This window comes from Calypte anna, chromosome 3 (assembly GCF_003957555.1).
Source record: "Calypte anna isolate BGI_N300 chromosome 3, bCalAnn1_v1.p, whole genome shotgun sequence".
Lineage (NCBI taxonomy): Eukaryota > Metazoa > Chordata > Aves > Apodiformes > Trochilidae > Calypte > Calypte anna.
Window position 1 is genome coordinate 74,486,221 of NC_044246.1, and position 27,025 is coordinate 74,513,245.

Genomic DNA, 27,025 nt, shown 5'->3' on the forward strand with positions numbered 1-27,025 from the left:
TAGCAAAAGGGCAGGAATAAAGTACCTAGAGCATGCCTTGAGTCTTGAAGGTTAAGATCTAGATCAGTTAAAACATATTAATTGCTTCTGAATGGTCTCACAGAGCATTTGCCGTGTATATTTATGTCAATAAAGCCTTGATTAGGGCACGGATGGAAATTCACATCACACTCCAATTCATCAGGGTATCCAAGTGCCTGTGCCTGAAGTTGCCGGTCTCTTAACAACCGGCTGGGTCTGCGGGTGCCCTCGCCGGTACCCGGCGGAGGAGAGGAGGTGTCTCGCTGCAGGACACCGCGGTTACGGTGTGCTCCCTTCATCCCTGGATCCCCTCTTTTCGATGATTTGGAATGGCAGAACATGTCTAGTGCCAGGCCGATGGGATTTTTTTTACGCAATCGTGAGAGGGACACGCGTGGTTAATTCGCCAATACTTACCTTTGTAAAACGCACTCAGGAAAGCAGTGTATAAGCAATGTCTTGAGCTTACAAAAGATTTTTCTCTCTGCCTAAGAAATGGCCACCTTTTTCTTTACGGGAGTGTTAGTAAACATAGCCAAATTTATAAACCAATAAATAGAGTACATCAGAATATGCTGGAGAAGAAACTGGATCAGACGTGTCCCTTGGGGAAATGACCCAGTGGGGTTTTGCTGTTGTTTTTTTTCCCCTTGCTTCAATTTGTACAGTTCTTCCCCCCCACGATTCCCTCCCCCCCCCCTCCTTCTCCGCACGCACCCACGCTGCAGTATACGCTGCGTATTGTCCCTGGCTACACAAGTTTGCTGCTACATCTAGTTGGAAACCTGTCTATGGAACGCTTTGTTTCTGCACAGCCTTCCTTCTGATACCCCATTTTACTATGCGCCTTTTTAAATCAAAATGCGCCGCAGTACCTGCTTGCTCATTTTTCCAATATTATCTCTTTTCCAGAGTATTCTCACCCGTGAACAGATGCATCCGAACTGAACACATCTATCTTCGTGCCGCAGGCAGCCGGAGGGTCTCTCTCGGCCCCCTCCCTCGGTGCTCCGACTCGCGGTGCCGGCAGCAGCACCCCGAGCCGAGCCGCTCCGTTCCCCTCTTTAGGTTCTGCTGGGGAAGGGTGCGGGGAGACGACGGACGGGTGGCGGGGGGCCCTCCCCGCGCCCACCCTCGGGGCTCAGCCCCTTTGCTCGCAGGTGTCCCCGCAGCGCCGTTGGTGTCATAAACGTCGCTCCGACGGCAGGTACGCCGAGGACTATCGGCGGTACAGCCGTCCCGTAGCGGTTTGCTCACTTTATTTATTAAACAGCATCACGTACTCTCCTTTGGGGCAGGGGAGCCTCACTGGGACGCGGCCGCAGGCTAGCCGAGCCCCCCGCGAGTTACATCGGGCTTTCGACTGGCAGGAAGACCACGAATTCAGCTGCTGTGGGCTCCCTTTCCCTGCATACCTGAAACAGGGCAGTGCTAGCTCGCGTCTTCGCTGTCAGAAGCCGCGTGTTTTGACGCAGAAAACCAAATCTGATGTCTCTAAGAAGGCCAAATCTTTCCATTTTGGGAAACTGACTCTTGAAATTTGCTGGGAAATGTCCCTGGCGTACTGACCCTACGTTAGTGATTCCATGCAACTTTGTGCATGTTTACTGTAGCTTGGAAAGCTTGTATGCGGGTCCTTTCGCATCTTGTACTTTATCTACTGCAACACTTATACATTAAAAATCTAGATAGAAGCTGTAGAGCCCCAGCCCTGAGGCTTCGGCTGCTGGCACCCACCAGGGCTGCCGCTGCGGGGAGGAAACCGGGTCCTGGTAGAACGGGGAAGCTGATCCTCAGGGAACTGATGTCCTCGGTGGGGCTGTGTGGGGTTAGTAAGGTGGATGCTCATGTTTCCCTGGTATAAATTAGCAGAAGTGTATCCTACTGATTTATTTATTTTTCCCAAACGGAGGGTTTTATAAAAGACATTCTCTGCGGCTCATGTTGACAAATAACTTCTGAGCTACCTGCCAGTGTTAGTCCAGTTGTTTCCCATATGTCTAAATACACTCCAAGAGACGTGCTGTTTAGCAAGAGAATTACCTCAAATGAAAACCAGAAGGAATATGTAGCGCTTTTTTTCTCTCCCAAAATCGCTTTACACCTGATGGCAGTAACACACAGGGCAGTTTTTTTGAAAATTCAGTGTCGCCTTCCCCCATAGAAGCGATCGCTTTACAACGGGGGGCGGAGAGGAGGGGGAGAAGGCTGGGGGAGGGGACGGAGGGCGGTGTGGGGTTTGGTGGGGTTTTTTTGTTGTTGTTGTTGTTGTTGGGTTTTTTTTTTGTTTTTTTAATCCATACCTCCACTAAATGACTTGCGTTCGTGTTTGTTTAACAACGGGTCGCTTCGGTAAACAAGACAATCAAAAGAACATTTCAGACTACGTGGATCCATCTCTCTGCTGCTTGTAGACGCTTGGACACCCAGAGGAGTTGTTGAATGCCTCTCCTTCCATCCTTCCTTTATTTACCCAAATGAACACAGGGAAAGCTTTTAACTGAAGGGAGATTTAAGGTGATAAGCAGCGAAGCTGCGCTTCGAGCTGCAGCCCTCCGTGGAGCAAAAGGGATGATGGGGTATTGGGGTTTTTTGCTTGTTTTTTTGTTGTTTGGTTTTGTTTGGTTTTTGTTGGTTTTTTTTTTTTGCTGTTGAGCTTTTTCTTATTTCGAAAACCGAGACCCTTTATCCAGGATTCTCTCTTCTTCCTCGAAATATTCCTACAGTTGCATTGCCAGTGAGATTTAATTTCAAACTATTTCAGCCGAACTCTCGCACCCACTGGTTTGGCAATCAGGTTTTTGAGCCTCCTCTATGGTTTTAGGAAAGACTCTACAAACCTTCTCCTCCGCCCCAGGCGTCTCTCTGCTCTATCTACTTTTTTTAGGAGCCAACAGTTTTCAGTTTTAGGAGCCGTATCTGGTTTGGTTTGAGGTTTTTTTTTGGTTTGGGGGGATTTTTGTTTTGTTGGGTTTTTTTAGTATTTCCTTTTTTGGGTTTTGGGTTGGGCTTTTTGTTTGTTTGTTTGTTTTTTAGGGGGGGAGGGTTGGGTGGGTTTTTGGTTTTGTTTTTTCCAGGGGAACAGTGACATTCGGAAGAGCCCCGCTCCTTGGGGAAAAAAAAAAAACCTCCTAGCTTGACATTCACTCTGCGAGTAGTTCTAATGTGCCTCTGTTTTCTGATGCAGGAGGATTGGGGTTGCTGGAAATTTCTTTTTTGCTTTTTTTTTTTTTTCCCCTCTTTTTTCTTTTGGTGGGATTGTTGGTGTTTTTTTTTTCCCCAGCGTGTATCAATATTTGTCAAAATCTTTCTCCATCCTCCTTCCCCTCCCCCGCCACTCGATTCACGCTGTCTCAGAGGGACAGGGGACGTAGCTACAGCTTATTTCTCCCAATTGCGACCACTTGCTTGGCAGGGGGGGTATGTGTGTGTATGGGGGGGGGAAATGGAGGGGAGTTGGGATGGGGAATTCGGGGTGTGTAAAGATGCCAGTCCTCACAACCCACGGTCCCGAGGGGCATCGGCCTCTCCTCTCGGAGGACCGATGGCAAAAAATTCACCTAACAACCCCTAAATAAACAAAGATTAACCCCAAGAGAGCGGAGCGGGCACATAAGTGTGTTGAGGGGAGGGGGGGGAAAGTGTGGACCCCCCTCGGTCCCGTCCCCCCCCTCCCCGCCAGGTCCAGAGGCGCCGCCAGGTCAGAGGGCGGACGCGAGGAGAGAGAGGGGAGGGGGGGTGTGCCCGGGGCGCGGTGACGTCACCTCCCCCTCCACCAATGAGAGGTCGGGCGCGGGAGGGAGGCGGCCAATGGGAAGTGAGGTGGGTCCGTGAGTGGCATGAAGGGCGGGCTCGGTCGGAGGGGAAAGGGGAGGGGGGCGGCGAGGGGAGGGGGGGGCTGAGGGAGAAATGAAGTTGTGCTAAAAGGGCTTTTAGCCATCAAGAAGTTATTAGGCATTTCTCAGCCGCAAATTAGAGATTCTTCATTAATACCAACCTCGCCCCCCACCACCCCCACCCACCCACCCCACCCTGTCCTTCCCCCCCTCCTCCCCTTCGTTATGTGAGAGTGTGAGCCTGGGAGCCGATAAAGGGGACTGGGGAGACGGCAATGTCTGTCTGCCCATCGGTGTGAGGAGCAGTGACAGGCGCAAACTTTTCCCCGGTGCCATTAATGAACCAATTAAAGAGTTGGGCTCCTCACCCCGGGAGAGCTCTCTGCAGGCTGCCGGGCTCAGGGACTCAAGGTAGGTAAAAAGAAGGAGATCACAACCCGCCACAAGCTGCCAGCCGCAGGGATGTGCGGGGCTAGGCTGTGGGTCGCTTTCCTCCGGTGGAAAAAAATAATAATTTGGTTGGGAAAATGTGAAGTTTGGGAGGAAATCTGGCTCGGGGCAGAGCTTGTTTCCCCTGGCTAGGGTGCATCTGAGGCATATCTCCCCCGCGCCTCCGACCCCAGACAGAAATGAGGGAAGCCCCCGAGACGAGGGAAAATAATAATAATAATAATATTATTATTATTATTATTATTATTAATAATAATAATAATAATAATAAATCAGAAATACTGTGGGACTGGAGCTGCTTGCCCTGGTGCAGGGCTGGCAGTGCGGTGCGTGGGGTGGTCTGGTCACCCCCGGGGTGCCAGTCTGGAGAGGACGGGGAAGTTCTACCAGCACCCGCAGCAGCCGAGAACTCCTCCACTTCTGCCGGGAGCAGGTTTCTGCCTTGGTTTCGTTCGAGTCATGCCTGGCACACCTGGGCTGGGGGTGAGGGTTGGGGGAGGAGAGTGCGGGACACGCTTCTCTGCGGGCGCGCTAGAGGGGAAAATATACCTTTTTTTTTTTTTTTAATTTCCTCTCTGGTGGGAGAAAATACTACACCCGCCAGAGGCTGTTTGTTAGTGATTATTTCTAGCGGCTCCGCCGCGGCGTTGTGTAAGAGGCTTTCTCACCCCAGGGCTCCTGTTGTCTCCACAGAGGCTCCCGGGAAGTCACCCCGCGCCCGGGAGACAGCCCACGGCCGGGCGCTCCGGGCCTCGGACTGACAGCGGACCACGGGAAGAAATGGGATTATTATGACCCTCTTCCGAGGAGCTATGCTGCCCGCCATGAGTAGGAAAAAAGGCCAGAAATACCTCGTTTGGTTGTTGTCTAGTGCCACAAACTTCTAGCTTTTTTTTTTGTTTTTCTTTTTTCTCTCTCCTTTGTTTTTTTGTTTTTTTTTTTCCCTGCTGTTGTCTGGAATCTCTGAGCTGCATTGGATAAATGCCTTTCTCATTCGATTGACTGTGCTTTTCAGAGAGTTTTTTTTCCTTGGCTTTTTTTTTTTTTTTTTTTTTTTTTCCTTCCCCTGAGAACACCTCTTTGGTTTTCAGTGCTTGTTTGCATTTTACGCAACTGAACGGTTTCTCAGAGTAATGGCCGCGCTTAGAATCACTGCCTGATGCTTCGGAAAGATGAGTTGCAGCTGAAAGTTTCCTTTCCACCTTTGGATGAATCTCTGGAGTTTAAATTGTAGGAAAGAAGGAGGGAAAAAAGCACGATGAAAGAGAAGTCTAAAAATGCTGCCCGGACTAGACGGGAGAAAGAAAACAGTGAATTTTATGAACTGGCGAAATTACTACCCCTGCCCTCGGCTATCACCTCCCAGCTGGACAAAGCATCCATAATCAGACTCACCACCAGCTATCTAAAAATGAGGGTGGTTTTTCCAGAAGGTAGGTGGGAATACCTATTCATCTCTATCTCCATTCCGATCCATGTGTCGCTTGTTGCTTTTACTTTAAAAAAAAAAAAAAATTAATCGCGTGGGGTGGTGTGCTCAGAGTCAGGGTGCTCTCTGCTGTCACTTTCCTCTGTCGTTAAATGCTTCAGTTTCTTATGACAGGTTTGGTTGGGGACTTACGGTGCTTTTGTCAACACTTGAAGGAACTGAGCTCTGCTGCGTGTCCTGCTAAAGCAAACACGGTTTTTCTCCCCCCCCCACCCCCAGTAAGTCTCCCAGTAAGATGTGTATCCCCCGCCAAGCACGTGCGTGGCGAAAGATGGGACGATTTACCCGTACTTATAGCCATACTATGGGGGGAGTTAATATATGGGTAAATATTTACATAAGTCTATGCAAAGTCCTAAAGGCTTAGTTCGAGCATCGAGCATAGGTGCGGTGTACAGGTACAGCACACAGGTACAGGCGTGCTCGCACTCAGACACAGGCAGCCCAAATAAAGGAGCCAAGCACGCTTCTTTATGTTATCCGTCTTGCTCTGAGGATCATTAAGGCAGATTTAGGGCGTTCGTAGACCTCGGAAATTTTTAAATGGGTTTTGTACTCATATATTCAATCCCTTTGCCCCTCCAATTTAGCAAGCCCAGCATCCAAGTCTGCATTCTCCTCCACAGACTGGCAGCAGTAAACTTCACGTTGACTTCCAGGCAGCAGCAAGGTCCCTCCTGTCTAGCAGCAGCAGGCTTAAGCGTCCTAAACTATGTCGTGCTTATAAGTAGAATTAGGATTTAAAGCGACAGTCTCGGGGCTTCTAGACCGGCTGCCAAGAACAACAAGCAGTACAAAGTTAAGAGAATAAGAATAAAGTTCTCTTGTGTTCTCACTTTGATTTATTTTTAATACAATGTAAAAACTGAAACAAACAAACAAAATTTAAAAAGCGAACCAAAGCCACCTAAACAACACTCACTTCACGAATCTCTTATTTAGATTAATTCGATTGAGAACATAGTCTGCATGAAATAAAAAAAGCACTGAGCTTCTTCGCACGCCCTAATAACAGAATTCGCTGCATCTTTTGTTAGGTGTATACACGTAAGAAACAACGTAACAGAGATATGTCCCCCTCTGTTTTGTGTACTGTACCACGAGTCGGTCTGTCTGTCTACTACGATTTATAAATCAAGAGTGCGTATTATACGGCCTGGTTTTGCTTTTTTCTGTTTTGCTTTGGTTTTGAGTGTTTTGTGCTTTTTTTGTTTGTGTTTTGTTTTTTTTTTTAACTTTGTGTGTAGTGGTTGTTGTTAACCTGATTAAGTCTGTGAACTGGTGATCCTAATTCTACTTTGTAAAATTAAATATGCAATCGGGCAGTCATTTGGACTGGGGGAGGTCCGTCCCCCGTCCCGTCCCCCCGTTACCCTTTCCCCCCCCTCCCCCCCGGTTACGTATGAATGCTTACACCTAAAATCCACAGCAGTAATTGCCAATCTACTGCATCTTGCAACAGTTTCTTTAAACAGTATGTCGTATCTCCAAGTCACTCTGAACCAAAGAAGGGATAAATGAAAGCTGTAATGCTTGAAACATTTAGAAAAATAAATTCAAGGCTTCATCAAGCCACTTTCGTCTCCTTTATGATCTGCCACCTAGAAGATAATTATGCAAGGCAATCCTCTCTTTCAAAAGAGACCGAGCTGTCTTTTATACTGTCAGCGCATACTTTATAAAAATAAGGCTACTGCAAACTCCGATGGCCATGATGTTCCTAAAAGGATTATTAGCAATGATTTGTCAACTCCTGTGGTCTCAGTAGGCTACCTTTCTGCGTGATTTCGAGCGGGTCTCGTCAATTACTGGTGCCTATGTAGCGGGTTGTTTGATCAGAAGAAGCATATGGTGTTGCTTGTAGGCTGTGAGTAATCACGGGAAGAGAAGAATAGCTGATCCCCGTCCCTCGGTGGCAGCGCAGGATGTTTGAATGCCCTGGGGAACCGTGAGGCGAAGTGCGCCGGGCCGGGGCCGCTGCCGGCCGCGGCAGATGCTAATTTGAGCGCGGAGGCAGAGGGGGTGATAAGCAGGGCTTCGGAGGCAGCCGAGCCTTCGCGGCCTAATTAAAGGCAAACTGCAAATTAAAAAGAAAGGCAGCGAGCAGGCAGGAAAGGGCTCGCCCTTTTTCAAGGCGCGCTGCCGCGGGAGGCCCAGTGCCGGCCGGGCGGCCGATCCACGCAGGACCGCTGCTCTCCTCCCAGCAGAGCCACGCATCCCCGCGGGAGGTGGGGAGAAACGACACACCGCGGTCTGGCCACATGGGCGGGGGGGTCCTCCGCAGAACCACGGTGCCCCAGCCCCCCTCCCATGTCCATCCGAGGTAGTGGGCGAGCAGGGAGCGCTACCCGGCCCCGGAGCCGTGGGTTTCCCTGCGCTCGCCAGCGTCGCGATTTACCACGGCTTTCCTGGAGCTGCGCCTGTGTCTGGCCGTACGAGAACCGGGCCCGGGTGTTTTTTTCACGGGACTTCGTGGGAGTGTAGGATAGGGCGCTGGGGCTGCTGGGGTGGCTGTGCTTGTGCACCGGTCCTTTCGGCTCGTCGGGCTGCAGCGGGGGGAGGAGATGTAGAAGGGGACGGATCCTGGGGTATCCCGGTGCCCTCAACTAGAAAAAGAAGTCACTGCTTTTTTGGGAAAGGAGGACAGGCAGTGTTGGCCAGACATATTATGCACCCAAAGAAAAAGCTTTCCAGAAAGGAGGCAGTGTCAGGGACAGGGCAGGATTGGAGGGGAGGGAGGGTCGGGGGGGGTCCGTATGCTTGTTTTCCCCTGGGGAGGAAAGCGATACAGGCACTGGGACAAAGCCGGGGATCCGGCCAAAGGGCTGAAGGTGGGTGGCAGAAGGCTCGGGAAAGCGGCGATGTGTTATGTCATACATTTAAAGAGATGTTGGAGGAGTCAAGGAACAAGAACCGTTGTTTCAGTAAGAGGGAGCTGCGCTCCCAGCTGTGTAACTTACAGCCCCTCTGCCCGGTACAAGAGCGAATTTCCATCTGCCCGAAGAGTGCTTGCATAGGAGCTGGTTGTAAATAATCCAGCAGAAAGATATACACTCCTCATCGCAGCGCATATGCGGGGCTGGAGACAGAGGGACAGGCGGAGATAATCGGTGTGCATTTGTCTGCATATTTTTACATTTGAAAGGTTTCTAGAGAGAGAGCAAGTGGGTAGATTTCGGGATAATTTTGGAAACAAGGGAGTTTTCTGGGAGGAAAATGCTAGGAGAGTCACTAACAGAATCAAGGTGCGGTTTCCGTCCTCAACCCCCCAAGAAATCTGAACACAAATCGGGGACAACGGATAAACTTGCTTAGCAGAGCAGAGATTTTTAAGCGACCTGCGTCTCGTAATGGCTGTGTAATTCTCAGAAAACTTCAAAAAAACATGGGCTGTTCTCTCTACCTTTGATGTCACTTTACTTTGACTCTAGCAGATTAAAATTTTCAAGTGCGAAAAGAGTTTCAGCGGCTTAGGATACCCTCACTTACAAGACTATAATAGTTTGCAGTGATCAGACAGCTTTTGGAAATTATGAGGATCTTCTAAATCAGGACTGTACAGAAGATTTGTGTTTATTTATTTTAAGCAGAACTTCCTAATAAATTAAGTCATGAGTTAACGTTCATAAAATGGAAATAATTTTAAAAATCATAATTTTGTAAGGAGTTAAGGTCAAGTAACGTAGCCTTAAACACATCAGTAAAAATCTCCGGGATGTCGAAGGACTGAATGACTTTTTCGTCAAAAAAAGATCAGGTCGCTATAACTAGAGGGCTAATTTTTCACTGATTCAAAAAGTGAAGGGAGGGCAAAAAATCCAAACCAGCCAACCAACCAAATTAAAAATCAAAATAAGTGGCTCAATAAATAGTTTTTTGGTTGGCTGTTTTTTGTTTCGGTTTTGTTTTTTTTTTTAGTTGTGAACATTTTAAGGGTCTTATTCTCCTCACGCGAACAGAGAGGGAAAAGGAGGGTTTGCAGTCTCTGCCCTGCTAAGGACGGATTGTGTCGGAGCGGAGACGTGTTTGATTTTCGAGACAAAAGCAGAGGCTCCGTTTACATAAACTTTCGCCGAATCAGGACGGTTAACATTTCAATATTGAAACCCTTAATCTTGCTTTATTTTAAAGGGGAAGAGATCAGCGAAAAAAAAAAAAAAATCCGTTTCCCACGTGGATAGGTGATTTAATGCTGTTTTTCTTGCTGCTAAGGGAAATGATTGAGCATTAGGTTTCAGTGTTTATTTTCTTACAGAAGTTTTTCTCATTTAAGCTGCAGTTTATTCTCCACGCTGCCTTTCTGTTTAATTCCAGGTTTGATGTGAATTTAAAATGCAAAGTGCAGAACTAAGCTACTAGTATGATATCTGGAAAACCAGATTTATGTATTAGAAAGAATACTATGTGACAAGAGTTTAAAACAAATGTTTTCTTTCGAAACATACTCCTCCTTCTTCGCAACATACGTCCGTTTTAATTTTGAAGGATATTTTTCAATTTACATACAAATAGAGAGTGTTTGCAAGCGCGTTGTTGCAAACACTTCCCTCCTCAATGTCGTTGAAATAAGGGCTATATGAATCTGCATCTGCTGTAGAAGAGAAAAATTGCGTTGGTGTTTTGGGGCTTTTTTTCCCCCTCCTCTCTCCAATTCGGGCATGGTTCCGTTTGTTTGCCTTTCAGAGCGCAATTCTGTTACTCCGTGTGTGCCAAAATGCTGGTATTTCTTTCTAGAGTGAATCAGTCTCGGCATTATTTCCACTGCCGCTTTCTTAATGGGGTTGTTTGTTTAGTCAACAGGACCTTTCCTCTGTCTTCTTATTATTTTTATAAAGAAAGCGGGATGCTAACTTATCCCTCCTTCAAACGAACACATGTGATTTACTGAGATAATAAATCTTTACAAAACCTTGCTAATGGCATCCGCAGGCAGTTGGAAATGAGCAGCATTTTTTTTTTAAACATAGCTTATTCCATTTCATCTGAACCCTCTGACAGCGACCCGCTCCTTTACAGAAGCCTCATTTGACCGAGATTTTGAGTTATCATTAACCACTGCTTGTTAAATTAACTGAGAAATCAACCCTGTCGGGCGTCAGCCGATAGCAATAGGAGCGCTGGCGGTGGGCTATTTAATTAAATGGTTAATCGAATCAAGCTAATTCCTCGATACAACATCCAGTTGCCTCCTCCCTTCCCGGTGACTAAGATCTACAGCTCCTGTCTCTGCGGCTCCCGCTGCTGTTATTTCCTATTTTCCTTGGGTAGCGAGGGAAAATTATCTCACTGAAGATGGGGACCGGACTGCCCTGCCTCCTACTCCCCAGGCAACCATCCGTGCCCCTCTTCATCCCAGAGAGGCTGCAGGGAGGGGTATAAGGTATCAGAGGTGCCAGCGAGGGGCGATGGGGAAGGTGCTGCTTTACGAGCTGCACACGGAGGTGAAACACCCGTGGCCGCAGTAAAAGCTTTACGAGCGGTTTCTCCGAGTAGGTTGCACGAAGCAGGGGTGCGGGGACGGGAGAGGAGAGGGGCCCGGCGGGCCCGGCTACATCGCGACGGGGCAGAACCACCGGGCCCGAGTCGCCCCTCCTCGGCCTCCCCGGCACCGCTGGGGGAAGCTTAGCCTGGCTCAGCTCCCCAGGGAAGGGGAAAGCCCCGGGAGCAGAGGTGGTCGGGCGCATCCCTCTCTCTCCCTCCATGGGGTCAACATCCCCAGGGGCGGGGAGGACGGGCGGGCTGCCTCTCCTCCATCTTTAATGGGCAGGGAGCGGCTGTTAAAAGGGCAAAGCAAGCGCAGCGAAACAATAGGGAGAGGAGACGTCCCTGGGCCGCGGCCCCTGGGAGCGGGGCGACCCCTGCCCTGACAGGGAGCTTTAGAAAGCTCCTGGAAGTCAAATGCGTGGGGGAGCTCCCTAGACCCGGCTTAGGCAAAAGTCCCGTCTGCTGCCCCGACAGTCCGGTGACCATCGCGACCCGCAGCAGCCCGGACAAGCCCCCTGCGCTTCTCTCTGACCATCCTCAGCAACAGAAGAAAACTCTCTGCCTATGGGGCCCCGTCTCCAAGCCAGCATTTACTTGGTGTGCACAGCTTCCGTGGGCTTCATCGGGCCGTGTGGGCAGGCAGGGAGCAGAGGCAAGTCCCAGGAGCAAGTCCCCGAAGGGCCGTGTTCCCCTCCTCCGGAGGTAGTTGTCTCTCAAAACCTGGTCCCCCAAAAAAGCGGATCTGGAGCTCAGGCTGGGCTCTCTGCTAAGCCTTTTCTTTTTTTTTTTTTTTTTTTTTTTTTTTAAGCGGACGTCTAATCTCCCTCTCTGCCGTGGTTTTTGCTACCGTGAATTTGGATTGTGCTGAGATTTCATGTCGGATAGTCCGTTGGGGAAATCCTAGTAACCACTTTTAAAAGCCGACAAATCAACACAAAGTAGATAAAGGCTTGCATCTTCTGGCCACCCCACCCCCACCGTCCACCCCCGCCCCCCTTAGCTATTGCCAGACAAAGGGGGGGTCGAGGTGGGCTCTGCGCTGCAGATGCTCATAGAGGGACAAGTAACTCGGAGATCAACCAGGGCCAAGGAGCTGCCCGGGGCTCCTGGTGACTCAGTTCTCTGCTCCTGTCTTCCTCCGTCTTTGCCTAGATCAAATTAGAAATGATTGAGGAATCTCTTCCCGCTTCCGTGGGACAGAGGATCTTCTTGCGACAATATCGCCACTGAGTAGGGATGATATCCATCCAACCCCTCCATTGGCTGCCAGCATCAAGGCTTGCATCAATCAAAGGATGAAGGGAGGGACAGGCCCCCGGGTGCTGGTGCGCCGGCCGTGAACCTGGCTTGAGGGATAAGCTGCGGTGGGGACCGGAATGCCCAGTGCCGGGTGGGCACGGCTGGGGAGAAGTCATTGTTCGTGGGCTCGCTGGTGTAGCTGTCCCATGAAACCGATGGAGATATTTTTTGATGTGGAAAGCGCAGTGGTTTTCCATTGGAAAGTGCTGAGAGAAACGATGAGTCAGCACGCTAGCTCCGAGCGGGATCCGCGCAGTCTCAGCGCACCCTGTTAGGTAACGAGACTGCTGTTCACAAACCAAACAAGAACGTGTCTAGAAGGTTTTTTTTTTTGGTTGGGTTTTTTTTCCTGGTTTGTTTGTTTGTTTGTTTTGGTGGCTTTTTTGTTTTGTTTTGTTTGTTTGTTTGGTCTGGCTTTTGGTTCATTTCCTTCCCCTCTCCCCCTTCCTACTGATGGTGGACACTTTCTTGTGGCCCAAAATGTTTTTCTTCTCTTCTCAGGAGAAAAAAATAAATCCTCGAGTGGAGGGATTGCTAGGTGTAGCAGCCTCTAGTCTATATTTTGTCAAGAGTATCAAATTCATTTCAAAAGAAAAGCTCGATCCATTTATTTTTGCTGCTTGAATAACACAGCTGGATGATGCCTTGAGCTTACTCTGGATGGTTGCTCATCATTCATTCGCCAAGAACTGGCCTAAATGGTGCCTGTGGGGATTAGGTCAATTTTACTGGATCTACTTCGCCTCATTTGGTTACTAATTGGTTTCTTGTTTTATAAATCGAAATCTCATTTTCAGGAAATTACAAAAGCCATGCAGCCAGTCCATTGAGGTAATCCGTGGATCGGGGGTATTTAAATGGAAATGGTTCTACAATGCATCAAGTATTAGGCAACAGTAAAACTTCGACTCTATTTCCAAATGAAATGCGAGCCTGCTAGCTTCTTAGATCCATATATCCTGTCTAAAGCTACTTATGTAAATATGAGAAAGCAGACCTTAGTGGGGGAGGGGATGCAGGGAAGAAAGTAAATTTTATCTGCTAAGGTTAATGTGGCATACCTTGGATATCTTCCAAAATAGAGTACGTTTTCTTTGTCTTTGGCCACTTTAGCTGGGAAAATCCTTTGCCTAAAAACGGTTTAGTTATCCTTCCCCTCACAAAGCTGCTTGTTTCTATTCCAAACCCATTATGCTGTTGGCTCTCCAAATTACAAGAGAATCTTTAGATCTCGTTTCTAAGCGTAATCCTGAAGCAAAAGGGAGAGCTGGTTTCCTTGTTTTGTTTTAAATAGACAATCAAAGGATTTGCAGAGTTTTCTGCGGTAGGTCAAGTGCAAGAAATCACAGTTTGCCCCCTCGATAAAAGGAAATTGGATGTTAAAGTGAATAGACCGGAAAAATCGAAAAGGGAATATTAATGGAAAGGTTTTCTCCTATAATGTTTAAAACCAGTATTTAAGGGGCATCAGGAGAGCCCGCCGATTTAGGAGAGGCTGAGCTTGGCAGTGAACAGAAGTAGCCTCCGACTTGAAAGTCCTGAAACATCTGGGAAGTACGAAGAATGGTCTCATGTGACGGGATTTCAAAAAGCCGGTTCAGGTAGACAAGTGAAAACGTTTAATTATAAACCATTAACAGACACAGCCCAGCAGTGCGGCGTTTCCACCTGAAAAACAGAGAGGAGCTCAGCGCCCCGTGAAGAACCTCCTTCCCGGGGAGAGGTTAACCTGTACGGCCTGTGAGCTGTTCATTAACCCGCCCGCATCGGGTTATTTTCCCTTTTAGAAGAAGAATAATTAGAGCCGTAAACTTCTATTAATAAACAACTTAAATCATAGGTGGGGAGCGCAGATTTGGTTTTGAATACAGAAGCCTGTCATTCAGACGTCCCTCCAGGTGGGGGGGACGTCGCAAGAATACCCCTTGGACGCCTCTGCTCTAATGGGCCATCCCGGTCACTCAGCATCCGTGGAGCTCAGAAAGAAGGAAATAAATATGCAGTGGTTTTGTTTGGGTTTGTTTGGGGGTTTTGTTTAGTTTTGTTTGTTTGTTTGTTTGGGTTTTTTTCTCCTCTTTCCCTGGAATCTGTACAAGAGTTGCCAGCTTCTTGCTGGTTTCGGGGGTCGGGCGTGATCCTCTATCCTGGCGGCTGGCTCCCCTGGAAATGGGGGGACAGAGCCTTCTCCGAAGCCCACGGTGTATCCTCGGCGGGCCCACCCGTCCAGGGGGGGCCCAGGGCGGAGCAAAGCTTCAGGACTACGGAAACTATCACTGGGTCCTCTCTAATTGATGTAGAGGAACTAATGAGAAGGAGTTTGTGTTTGTCTGGCATCTGGCACTAGGGGTTGAGGGAGGAGGGCCAGACCAGAAAGTTGTCCCTGCCCTTAAAGTTAAGGAAGAAGGAGGGAAGTGTAGGAGCCGTGAAAAGACAGGTTGGCGTGAAGAGGAGGATGAAGAAAAGGGGGAGAAGAGAGGGAAAAGCGTGGAGGAGAAGGACGCATGGCTCTGACGGTGGGGAGGGAGGGCCAGGGCCGTCTTGGGATGCCCCATTCAAGCAGCGCTAAGGAAAATCGTTAGCTCTGTTTAAGCCGGCAAGCACTCAGGTGAAGCCAGTCAATAGCGAGGGATACCCGAGGCTTCCTGCTGTCTCCACCTCGCCTGTTTGCGTCGAAACAGTCGGAAAACGGGGTCTCGCTTTCCCCGAGCCCGCCCTGCGGGAGGGAGACCTCGTCGACTTGGCTCTCGCCTCCCCCGGTGATCCGCACCCGGGACATCAATCAGGATTTGTATTTTTTCCCCTCCTTGTTACTTTATCTTAGTATATGCGCATGTCAGGCTGAACCTTATTTCATGACATAAGCGTAAAAGGTTTTCCCTGCCCCATTTAAATTACTTCAGCATAAATGCTTTGAAAAGGCATCGCTCATAGTTTTGCTTCGGTGGGCTAAACCATCTGACTTTTATTCCTCCTCGCTTTGCATAGGAGAAAGCAAGCGCCGTCTGAAACACTAGGCAGGTCATGACAGCTTAATTTCTGGAGGGGGCTTTTGGAGGCCTATCGTCTCTTCTGCAGACACTCGTCCCGCAGAGGGGAGGAGGGGGAGGAGGTGAACCCTGGAGCCCTTGCTGCCTGGGGCAGGAGGAAGGGCGGTTCGTGCCGTCGGACAGACAGTGCCTTGCCTGGGCCGCCCCAGGAGCGCCTTACCGTAGCTAGGAAACTGCCCTGGCCTTAATGACAGGTAGTTTGTTTTTTGTGGGCTTGAGTGGGAATCACTGAAAGGGAAAACGTTTTATCACGCGGCTCGGGGAGAGCTGGAGTCGCCGCATCTGGTCGCTTCTCTTCCCTTTCACTCCCCCCCCACCCCCCCCCCCCCCAGCAGCAATTACGAAGTTTCCAGGTGAGAGACCGGTGACCCCCAAAGAGAGAGAGAAGCGGGAGGCCACAGATCAAACTGGAAAGTGATCTCTGGCGAGCAGGAGGTCTAAGCCCATCCTTAACACTCCCCCTCCAAAGCCTGCTGGCCAATTACCCAGCAGGCTGTGGCCGGGCTCTGCCTTCTGCAGAGGGAGGAACCTCCTGCAGCCAGGACTCAGGTACTGGTGGAACCCGTCCGCGCCGCTGGCCTGGCTGCCACCGAGACTTTTGTCTTCACAGACACTGTAGTGACACGATAACCTCATGCTTCTCGGGACCTCAAAGGCTTCTCTCACCATAACACTTTCTTTCACTTTAAACAGCTCTCAGGGTTGCCAAGTGTCCCTTCGGGGTCGTTAGGAGAAAGGCACTTTTCCTGAAGTTCAAGTAATAAGTTCCCTGTAGCTGAAGGAAGCCGCCCCAAACCCTTCTATCTGGCACGCTGCTTCATTTAATCTTAGGAATTAATTTCACCGTTAACTCAAAATAGGTATTTTGGTATTTTTCTCCCACATAACTTATGTCTTAAAACACCCACATAAAAGGCTTTTCTGTCCAATGAGATCGTGTGTAGTTTATTGAAGTTTATATGTATATATATTTTAGAATGGATACAAGCAAAAAAATGAAAATAATTCCTCTCCAACAGAACATGAGTCAAATTTTCATCTCCTCACCTCGCTTTTCTTGGTATGTCTTAAATAAACAGGACTTGGAGAAGCCTGGGGCCACTCTAGCCGAACCAGCCCGCTGGATAACGTTGGACGGGAACTGGGATCCCATCTTTTGCAGGTACTGGTCTGGAAACGACAACCATGTAGTATTAATGATTAAAGAAATAATTCCTTCTTCTAAGCCCTTAATTGCCGCCTAGACTAATTTTTAACTGTTCACGTGTTTAACAATAAGGAAAAAAAAAAAAAAAAAAAAGGTGTGTATGTGTGTGCTTCAGAAGTGCGAACCATCGCTGTTAAATGTCATGTGTTGTGGTGGGGTTGAGGTTTGGTTCCTCCGGGTCCTTTGCTCCAATACTGTCCAACACAGGGTCTGCAGAGAAGGACCACACACAGCGGTGTGTCTTGTGGTACCAAAGAATAGGAGCATGACTTTCCCTCAAATTATTAACAAGGTGACAAGTCCCGGCAGCGCGATGAGCCTCAGGGCGCTGTAGGGACAGGGAGAGGCTCTACAGACCCTGGGGAGGCTGCCCTGGGCTCAGCAGGCACAGAAATGAACATATACATAAAAAAGGTAGGACACATTGGAAAACTCATTGCAGACTGAAATATTAAGGAATATTAGCTGTTACCATCACCACACATTTTTGTGGGGTTGTGTGGCTTCTGGGAACCCATTCTTCCCTCGGCACACCCAGAGGTCCCATCCACGTCTGCTGAAATGTGCCTGTTAAATTCTCGTCTCTTATTTACACTACGGAGAGCTTTAGATCCCCCTCGCACGCTTGAAGTCTCCTTAGCAAATATTCAAACTCTAACCACCACCCCCTCCCCCTTCCCGGTGACATTTGAAACGGGATAGAAGTATCCAGTATTTCTAGGATCGACGTATCAGTCACCGGATAAGCCAGAAGCTTTCCTAGGTATTTACCAGGCGCTTCTCACTACCGGGACCTTTGGGGCTGGAGACCTCTGAGAACTGTGTTGTATCCCAGGGGTCCAGAAGCTTTAGCAGGATTCCTGTCCGGAATTTGCCCATTTCCTTCCAGCTTTTGGAATAATGACATCATGATCAGGGATCCCCGTTTATTAAAATAAAACAGGGAACAAGTACTTCACTGATCTACCTGTCTTCATGGGTGGATCTACAGGTCTATCTTTTTATGTATTTATCTTTCACACCCCTCAACCCTTTCCTGCAGACGTTGGACGGTTTCATATTTGTCGTGGCTCCGGATGGAAAGATCATGTACATCTCGGAGACCGCCTCAGTGCACCTGGGCTTGTCACAGGTACGCTTGAGGGAGCAGCCAGCTCCTCTGCCTCCCTGGCCCTTCTTCCCTCACCTTTCCCTCTCCCCCGCTCTTTCTTGGCTGATGGAGGGTGCGCGGTGCCGGCGATGAGCCTCTTCTTCATCCTCCCTCACAGGTAGAGCTGACGGGCAATAGCATTTACGAGTACATCCACCCCGCAGACCACGATGAGATGACGGCGGTGCTCACTGCCCACCAGCCCTACCACTCGCACTTTGTGCAGGGTAAATAAAGTACAGAGCCCTCTGCCTCCGCTTGGCCTGCGCCACCGCGGAGGGAACCGCGGAGGATCGACAGAGCTTCCGGCTCACCGCACCTCTGCCTTTCCCCTCTCCTAGAATACGAGATCGAGAGGTCCTTTTTCCTGAGGATGAAATGCGTCCTGGCCAAGAGGAATGCGGGGCTGACCTGTGGGGGCTACAAGGTGCGTGCCCACTGCCGAGACCTCCCCTCCATCCTTCCTGCTCTCCTGCCCCTGCAGCGCTGAGCGTGCAGGGGCGGGCGGTACAAAAGGGCCCAGCAGTGGGGATGAGCCCTCCTCTGCTCGCGGGGCTATCCCAGTCCGGTGATCCTTCATGTCATCCAGAGCCAGTATTTCTCCCGAGATTAGGTTAAAGAGCTCAAACCTGAAAACCAAGCAATCGAGCTCCCTGGGTATTGTTTGTTTATTATTATTATTATTATTATTATTATTATTGTTTTCTTTATAAACTGAACATCACACAACCACTGACGCTCCCGCGGTGTTTGTGGAAGCTGTCATGTGACTCAGTGAGAGCTCTGGGATAATTTATTTCTTTAATGGGTAACTCGTCTGCTTCAGGGACAGCTCACCAAGTTTTGCTCGGGTGTTTCACACGGTTCTGCTCAGGGCTCCTCGGCAGGGACGGCTCCTGCTCTCCTGCCTTCTCCCTGTTTCTGTGGCAGCTGCTCAACACAGGAGAGCAGTGGGTACCTATGAGCCAAGCAGATGTTGTGCCATGATGTACCCTAGAACACCCGTTGAACCTCCTACAGGAAGAAACACCCTAATAAGGGTGAAATAAGGGTGGAAGTGCACAGCAGTCACCTGCGAGGATATATTTTGGAAACGTATTTATGTCACAAGATACATTCTGGCTACGGATCACGTCTGGTCCATCTGTATAATAGACATATCTTACACATGTGACATATGCACACATGTAAACTCTTTCTTTCACACGCATACCCTCTTCATTACAAAGTTGTAACTGGCTTGGCACTTCCGCATCTTTCTTTTTTAGAAGAATAATAAAAGCATAGTTAGGAGGTGGTCCAAACCCCACTTATATCAGTGGGAAAAGAAAAAAAAAAAATCTCCTTGACTTGAAGGGGCCTTAGATCAGTGCAGAACCTTGGCATGGAAAAAAAACAGATGGTGCCACTTTTTCGGAGCTGCTGCGCAGGGCGGCGGCTCCTGGGCACCCGGGGGCGCGCAGGGACCAACCGGGACGGGCGAATCTGTCCAGGCTCCTCCGGGTCCCGGTTCCCTCCGCTGCGAGGAACTCCTTTAGCAGCACACCCTGCCCCCCCTCCCCACTCCCGCCCTCCTCCTGACAGGCAGCCCCGAGCTTTCCTGTGTCTTCTGCAGGTCATTCACTGCAGCGGATACCTGAAGATCCGCCAGTACAGCCTGGATATGTCCCCCTTCGACGGCTGCTACCAAAATGTTGGCTTGGTCGCCGTGGGCCACTCGCTGCCTCCCAGCGCCGTGACGGAGATCAAGCTCCACAGCAATATGTTCATGTTTCGGGCCAGCTTAGACATGAAGCTCATATTCTTAGATTCCAGGTAGAGCTACCTCCAGATCCTTTCCTCTAGTCCCTCCCTTCTTCCCCGCCAGGCCTCCTCTCCTGTCCTCTCACCCACTGATATTTGCCGCTTGTGTCTTTTGCAGGGTAGCTGAGCTAACGGGTTACGAGCCTCAGGACTTGATAGAAAAGACGCTTTACCACCACGTCCACGGCTGTGACACCTTTCACCTGCGATGCGCGCATCACTTGTGTAAGGAGATTATGTTCTTGTAGAGACCCTGCCCTTCCCTTACCGCTCTTCCCGCACCGCCCCCCTCGTTCCACTCCTCTTCTCCCTCTGCAGATGAACTTTGGGTTTGCTAGGGTTTATCTCTAGGTTGGAATGGGGGAAGCCAATTGGAGAGTAAGCAAAATTCTCCAGCAGGTTTTAATGAATGTCATTGGAGACTAAACCCCGAGCTGCAGGCAAGAGGCAAAGGGATGGGCAGTGAAAGGCTGTTTTCTCCTCAGCTCCCGGCTGTAGGACAAGACCTCCTCTGCACATGCCTCAGGCGCTCAGTTCAGTTCGAATTCCAGCTAGGGAAAGCCCTTTTTTTCTTGCTCCAAAAAGCCGTGCCAGTGAAATCCAAATACTTTTGTTCCCTTTCCACCAAGTCTCACAAATCTTATCTGTGTATCTAATTTTAACTGCAGTAGTAAGCTCGGTTGGCAGAGCTGCTCTTTATTCTATTTTGATATCATGATGACATTAATACATGGATAGAGGAATAAAAAGGATATTAATTTCCGGTAAGTTTCCTTTCAGAGAATGTAACGATAAGAGATAAAACCCAAAGCCAGATTTGTAGAATTAAATCTCGGTGGTGATGTGCTGGGGTGGGGATGTATCGGGGGATTTCAGCCTCCTGGGGTGTTCCTCCTGCCCCATCAATGTCCACGAACAGCCTTTGACAACGAGCAGCCTGACACTCAGGGACTGAGATCAGCCCTGCCCAGGGGTCTCTAACACCCTTGCTCACGGGGGTTTCGGTCCATGATGCTTCCCTGTGTGACGCTAAGGGATTCTTAGTCCCTCTCCTCGCCCACGGGGGTCTGGTGGGTGCGCATCCCTTTCTCTTCCTCTCCCAAAACAGAGGCGGGACGGGCGCTGAGACTCTCCGCTTTATCCCTGCAGTGCTGGTGAAAGGGCAAGTGACCACTAAGTACTACCGTTTCCTGGCCAAGCACGGCGGCTGGGTGTGGGTGCAGAGCTACGCCACCATCGTGCACAACAGCCGCTCCTCCCGCCCGCACTGCATCGTCAGCGTCAACTACGTCCTCACGTAAGTCTGCACGGGAGCCCAGACAAGTTGCCCTGGGCCGGGCCGAGCCGAACCGAACCGAACTGAGCGCCCGGGGCCAGCACCTGCCTCTGCGCCCCGCGCAGCGCAGCCCAGCGCAGCCAGCAAGGCCCTGCGGCTGCTCCACCCGCCTTCCTCTGTCCCTTCCCCACCTCTCGACCCTATTCCTCTATCTCGGCTGCTAAGTCCCCTCGCTGCAGCACTGACCAGGGCAGGCTCGCCAGGTTTGCAAGGAAACACATTGAACACTTTCATCTAGATGAAGGGTTTCCCGTCTGCCTGTGTCTTTCTCTTTCGAGAGGGTAAAAGATTTATTTAGAGGTTTGTCACCCACATAGTTTGCTGCCTCGCCCCCGCTCCCCCTTTCATATATATTTACCGTTTAAATGCACCCGGCATTACATAAAATAAAATTTAATGCAGCGTTAAAAAAAAAAAAAAAAAAAAAAAGGTTTCCACGTACGGAGTTATTTATACTCAACAAACAGGACATCTGTTTTTCTTTTCAAAAATCTGGGGTTTGAAGTTCTTAATTTCATCCAGAGTCTCTATCAAAGCTCCGAGATTTCTTTTTTGTTCTTGGAGAGCGATCCTTACAGTGAACCACAAAGAAAGTTGGTGACCAGAAGGGTCAGTTAAACTTAAAAAAAAAAAATTAAAAAAATAAAACCAATTGATCAGTGACTTCTGAGATACCATGTATCTCAACGCATCTCCTTGTATTTGAGGATTGCCAGGTTGTCTACACGGCTTAGACTGAAGCACAGAGGCCCAGTGAGAGAAAGAACTACTCAGCCGGACTGTTTTGAAGTGTTTACCACTGTGACTGTGAGCATCTCCTCTGGACATGGCAGTAGCTGCTGGCGGCAGCACTGATGCTTCATTAGGATGGTGAGGCAATCAAGTTCGGTGGTACCTTGTAGATCCCAGGGTCTCTGTTCTGCTGCGCCTTTTTGACTCTGGAGACAAATCTAGGTGTTGGAAACGCCTGAGAGGCACAACCCTTCCCTCTCCCAAAACTGCGTCGACGCTGTAGCTGAGGGTTTTGCTTCTGAGGGTTTCGTGCACGCACAGGTGGGGAGTGGTTTGGTAGGGGAGCTTAGGACTCGATTCCCAAAACGAAGTGTCTCGTTCCAGAGGCACAGGCTATGTTCGTGGGCACAGGCTCAGCTGGTGAGGTGTGGAAGGGGATGCGAGTCACAGCGCCTGATTTGCTTGGATATAATGTTTTTGGCACGTTAATGGGCATCGTGCTCTTAGCTGGGCAGACAGGAGTCATTGAACCTGCAGGAAAAAGCATTCATCAGCAGTTTGGTGTAGGGAGTAAACTGTGACTCCCCTTAAGGAAAAATATAATTTATTCGCTTTAAAAATGGATGCGAGGCGTGGCGGGTTAATACTCTGGCATTCACCCAGCAAGGATGCAGATTAGCAGAGCCACCATCAACTCTGCTGTAGCTTTTCCCTGCATTTGTAAGACCATTTCCCCATTTCCAGCCCTGCTCTGTATTTTTCTCGGTTTATGCCTCACAGTGAAGTTCCACCACTTGCCTTAGGTGAACGGGGAATGCAAAACGCTGAGAAACAAGGAACCCAAAGGCAGCGGGCGTGCTGGAGTGGTTTTGCACTATAAACGCCATACCTTTCCCTGTGAGCACCTGCGACTAGCGGTGTTTTTTCTCTCCTTTAATCCCAAAAGACTGAGCATCAGTCACGGAACTCCACCTCAAACGAGCCGAGTGGAAATAAAACATCCCAGCGGATCTCCTTAAAGTTATCTGGGGATACGGCTCGAACCCTGCTTGCCTAGGTGACCACCACGACACCGGTAGCACTGGGGCCAGTTTGTTCGGTGTCCATTCGCATCTCCACAGCCGGCTGCGCAGGTGCGCCTGGATCCGCTGCATGAAGGGGCGCAGCGCGGAGCAGCCCCTGCGCACACGGCGGCTGAGGGCGGCTCAGCGCTCCAGCAGGATTGCCCCGCAGCCTGGAAGCTGGGTTCGGGGAGCCCCGGAGCCTGCCACCCCCCCCACCAGACCAGGGCGACTCCTCCGCCTCAGCTGGTTTTTCGCTAAATGCAGCGCCTATTTTTATGCGTGTATACGGATTTTTAGACCAAGGCTATTTTTAAACCTGTTTGCAGCCAGGCTGACGTGTAGGAGGGCGATAGTTGTTCTTTGAAGATTTCCCTTGGAGGAGGAGGTTACACCGCGGTGTGGCTTTGTTACGCCCCGATATAAAGCCCCCCCCTTGTGCTCTTTGCTTTGCTGCCTCGAGGGCAGAGGATGGGGAGAAGTCAGAAATGAAGCCAGGCCAGATAAAACGCAGCTGGAAAATGCTGGGAGGTCCATCATTGGCTGCGGAGACTGTCATGTGCTAAGGGCCGCTGCAGTGCAGGCGCCGCTACCGCATTAAAATTTAGTTTTGGTGTGTTCAGGTCCTCGAGGGCTCAGCAAACCTGTCCGGCTCTTCATTAGGGCGCTGCAGAAGAGAGCAGCTTGTGCAGCAGGCCTGCTGCTGACTCCAGGGGATGGACGTAGGTTCCACTGACAACTTACTATTATTATTAACACTATTACTATTATTATTACTACTATTGTCATAATCGTCATCACTATCATTATTACTACTATTATTCAGCTACCATGCTGTTTGGGAAATAAATGAGAGAAAAGGCCTTGATGTGTGCTGGGTGGGAGAGGGAGGACTAGTCTAAGCAGAGAAAGGACTGGCCTAAAAGACCTTTTCTAAAAAGAGTCCTTTAAAAAAAAAACACCAAAAAAAACCCAAACAAACAAACAAACAAACAAAAACCACCAAAACAACAAAACACAGACAAAACAAAAAGTGAGATGTCTGCCTGTGAGATGGGTAACCTGGGGTAGAGGAGAGCTGTTGGGGAAAGGCTCGTGGTTGGGAGAGCAGAGACAGGGGATGTTGAATTCCTTGTAGCCTAAAGTTGGCTTGATTGGCTTAATGAGCTATTTAGAGCCAAGGTATTATTGCAAATGGGGAAAGTAGGTGGTGAAATTAGAGGAGAAAATGAGAGGCTATGGAGTATGAGGTAGGTTCTACTCCAGGAGGGCTGAGTAAAGGTCCTTTGGCACTCTGTTCTGAAAGGTCTTTTCCAACCAAAATGGTTTAAAATATATTATTCTGGTATAAATCCTATTGCTATTGCAGTTCCTTGAAGCTGCAAGTGGATTATTGCAGTAAAGCAGGAACAGCTGAGATGTGCCTGTGTGCACCATGGGTTCTTTCCACATTTCATCCACAGGGCTCCTGGCAGAGGCACTGATTTGCCCACTGCAGCTTCAGCCTTTTTAACAAAGCAGGAGCATCAGGCTTACAGAAGAGTGAGACAAATTTTTGCTGGTCAACTAGTGTGCATGGAAGCCAAGGAGAAAGCAAGAGAAGTGCAAACTAGTTTTCTGTGTTTTCAAATAACAAGGAGCAGTGTTTGAGATTGCAGGGTTGAATGCCTCTTGCTGAGCAGTCCTTTAAAAATAGGAAAAGTAATTTTTTTTTCACTGCATTGTGGTGAAAATATCAAAAGGGATCATATGCTTTGGAAGATACTGTGCAGATTTTTGACCGCTAGGTCACCGGTCTCCTTGCACAGTGCTTCTTCATACAGAATTTTTTTTGCTAGCTGATGGGGTAAGGAGCTTTTTCTCACTGTTGAGAGGATCAAGAATGTTCTGATATTTTGGAAATGAGGGGCTAGTGAGTGGCCTAAGTACTAGTGCAGGCTGAGCAGGAAGGGCGAGGATCTCTTACCTTGTAGCTTCCCATCTCCCATGGGCAGTATAGCTGATGGAAATGGAGAGAGTGAGAGAGAGTTTATGCAGAGGGGACATCCTCCCCACCATCTGTCTAAGAAAACTTAAAAAGAGCTCATTTTCATTTTCTGTAAATCCTAAGCATTGAGAAAGTGAATCTAGAATTGAGATCAAATGTTTGTTGAAATGTAAACATACCTGCTGAACCAAATAGGTATGGTGGCAAGGGCAATTTAGTAACAAAAGGAAAAGCTAGTTTTTTGTGCAATAGCAGTGTGTCAAAAATTAATACAAGTGACCTTTAAAAACTTCAGCATTAAAGTGCACGTTTGCTCTTCTTTGTCTTCCTTTTGGCAGGTGTAAGTACAGAAAAAGACTATGTGTTTCTTTTCTTATTTGTTCTGTACACACAGTTGCTGTATCATCAATTATTAGCTGTGCATGTTTATCACATAAAGGGACTCAAGTATTTGTCAATTAGTAGAGATCGCAACAGCTGAAGTTAGGCTGATATTTAGATTGCAAACAACCTCCCTTTAAACAAATGGATAACGCAAAGTGCAAATCCTTTGACTTTTTGAGCACAAGCAAATATTATAATAATTTCCCCCCAGAGAAAGCTAAGGTAGCTTTCCTACATGCATTTCACTGTCCTTTAAGCATTTAAGAGAATAGCAATAAAGGTAACAGAGTCAGATAACATGGATTAGGTACCTAATTGTGACTAATCTCTGTTCTGATGATGTAGTAGGTATATGATACAGTTCCAGCTGACCTGGTCACATTGCATTTTGTAACTGACTGATTAGAAGCACAAATTGAATGGAATTTGTTTGAAAGATTATTTCACAGCTAACAACCATATTGATGAATGCTTTATCTAATGATGTGGTAAATGCAGTTTAGAATAAATTAACCATTAATTGTATCTACACATTTAGTGTTTAAATTATCATTTATACCTTTGTGTATTACCAGATTTAAAATGATTGTATAAGCAATGTGGCATCATTATCTGTGATGGCTGACTTTGAAAACAGCCCACCCTGGCATATGAAGCAGGATTTTGGAAAGTTTGTGTTTCAGGTGGAAGCAAAGCTCTCCCCCATATTTTTGGACAGTTGCAATGAAATATTTTCATAGCTTCTCAGAGAAATCGTTTTCTTAACTTGTCTCTGGGACATCAGGTCTTACATCCTTCCTTTCCCAGTCAGTGGGAGAATCAACAGGTTGTATTTCCATGCCTGCTCCTAGGCCCAATTTCTTAAATGTTTCTCTCAAACTCAGCTATCTGGCATCACCACAGAGTCTTCTCCTGAGCCAAAGGTAGATATATGTTCTCTTTGTTCTTTCAAGTGAGTGATGGAGAGTGTAGGATAGTGAATGCATTGGAAAAGTATTACTTGCAAAAGTTATTCTGCATGCCCTTGTATCATGAGTGGAACTAGTTGTAAGAGTAATCTTTGCCATCTAACTCCAATACTCAAGATAAGGCTTAGTGACTTTAAGTGGATTAATGTATTTTTTCTGAGATAGTTGTAAACAGTAGAAGCAAATAAGACCTGTTGTTTTTCCTTCATATTTGTCTGTACTAATGGGAATTTTGCCACTTGTTTAATTGTGCACAGAACTAGGTCCCGATTTATCTATTCAATTTGCAATGTACTTCTCCTAATGACTGGACTGCCTGCCATCATTCACATGATTTGATTAGCTATATAAATATATAGAGGAATTGTTTTAATAAATCAAAATGCTTAGGAAGCATATGCCTCAAAGAAAAAAGTATAAAAGGATTCCTCCTGAACTACTCAATGCAGTATTCTGTTTGTTCACCATTAGTTTTTATTACAGACTTGTCTCCCTGGAACATTGTTTATATATTTCTTGCAAATAGGAGACAGACTGTTCCAGGTGTCCACAATACGTTTCTGCAGTTCTTCTTTGTTCATATAGGATCATTCTTAGCTACCATTTGTTTAATTCACTCCAAATTTCTATGCTTTTATTTAAACCAGGTGACTGTAATGGCCAAGGCACTAAAACTATGGGCCAGTGTCTACAGTGACTGCTTGTATGAAGAAAGTTTTATTTGCTAGAGTGAGGATAAAAGGACTGCAGCTCAGCTCCACAGAAACAAAA

At 48.3% G+C, this 27,025-nt stretch overlaps 1 protein-coding gene across 1 annotated transcript in view; it reads left to right on the plus strand.

Annotated features, from left to right (window-relative positions):
• Positions 1–5,565: 5,565 nt before the first annotated feature.
• The window catches only part of SIM1 (SIM bHLH transcription factor 1), a 47,361-nt gene continuing 25,901 nt past the window's right edge, over positions 5,566–27,025 (plus strand). The window contains exons 1-8 of the mRNA XM_030447923.1: positions 5,566–5,740; positions 16,706–16,788; positions 17,876–17,965; positions 18,102–18,210; positions 18,325–18,410; positions 19,599–19,798; positions 19,905–20,011; positions 20,936–21,083. Coding sequence (XP_030303783.1) covers positions 5,566–5,740; positions 16,706–16,788; positions 17,876–17,965; positions 18,102–18,210; positions 18,325–18,410; positions 19,599–19,798; positions 19,905–20,011; positions 20,936–21,083 — 998 coding nt within the window. The remainder of the gene's footprint in view (positions 5,741–16,705; positions 16,789–17,875; positions 17,966–18,101; positions 18,211–18,324; positions 18,411–19,598; positions 19,799–19,904; positions 20,012–20,935; positions 21,084–27,025) is intronic.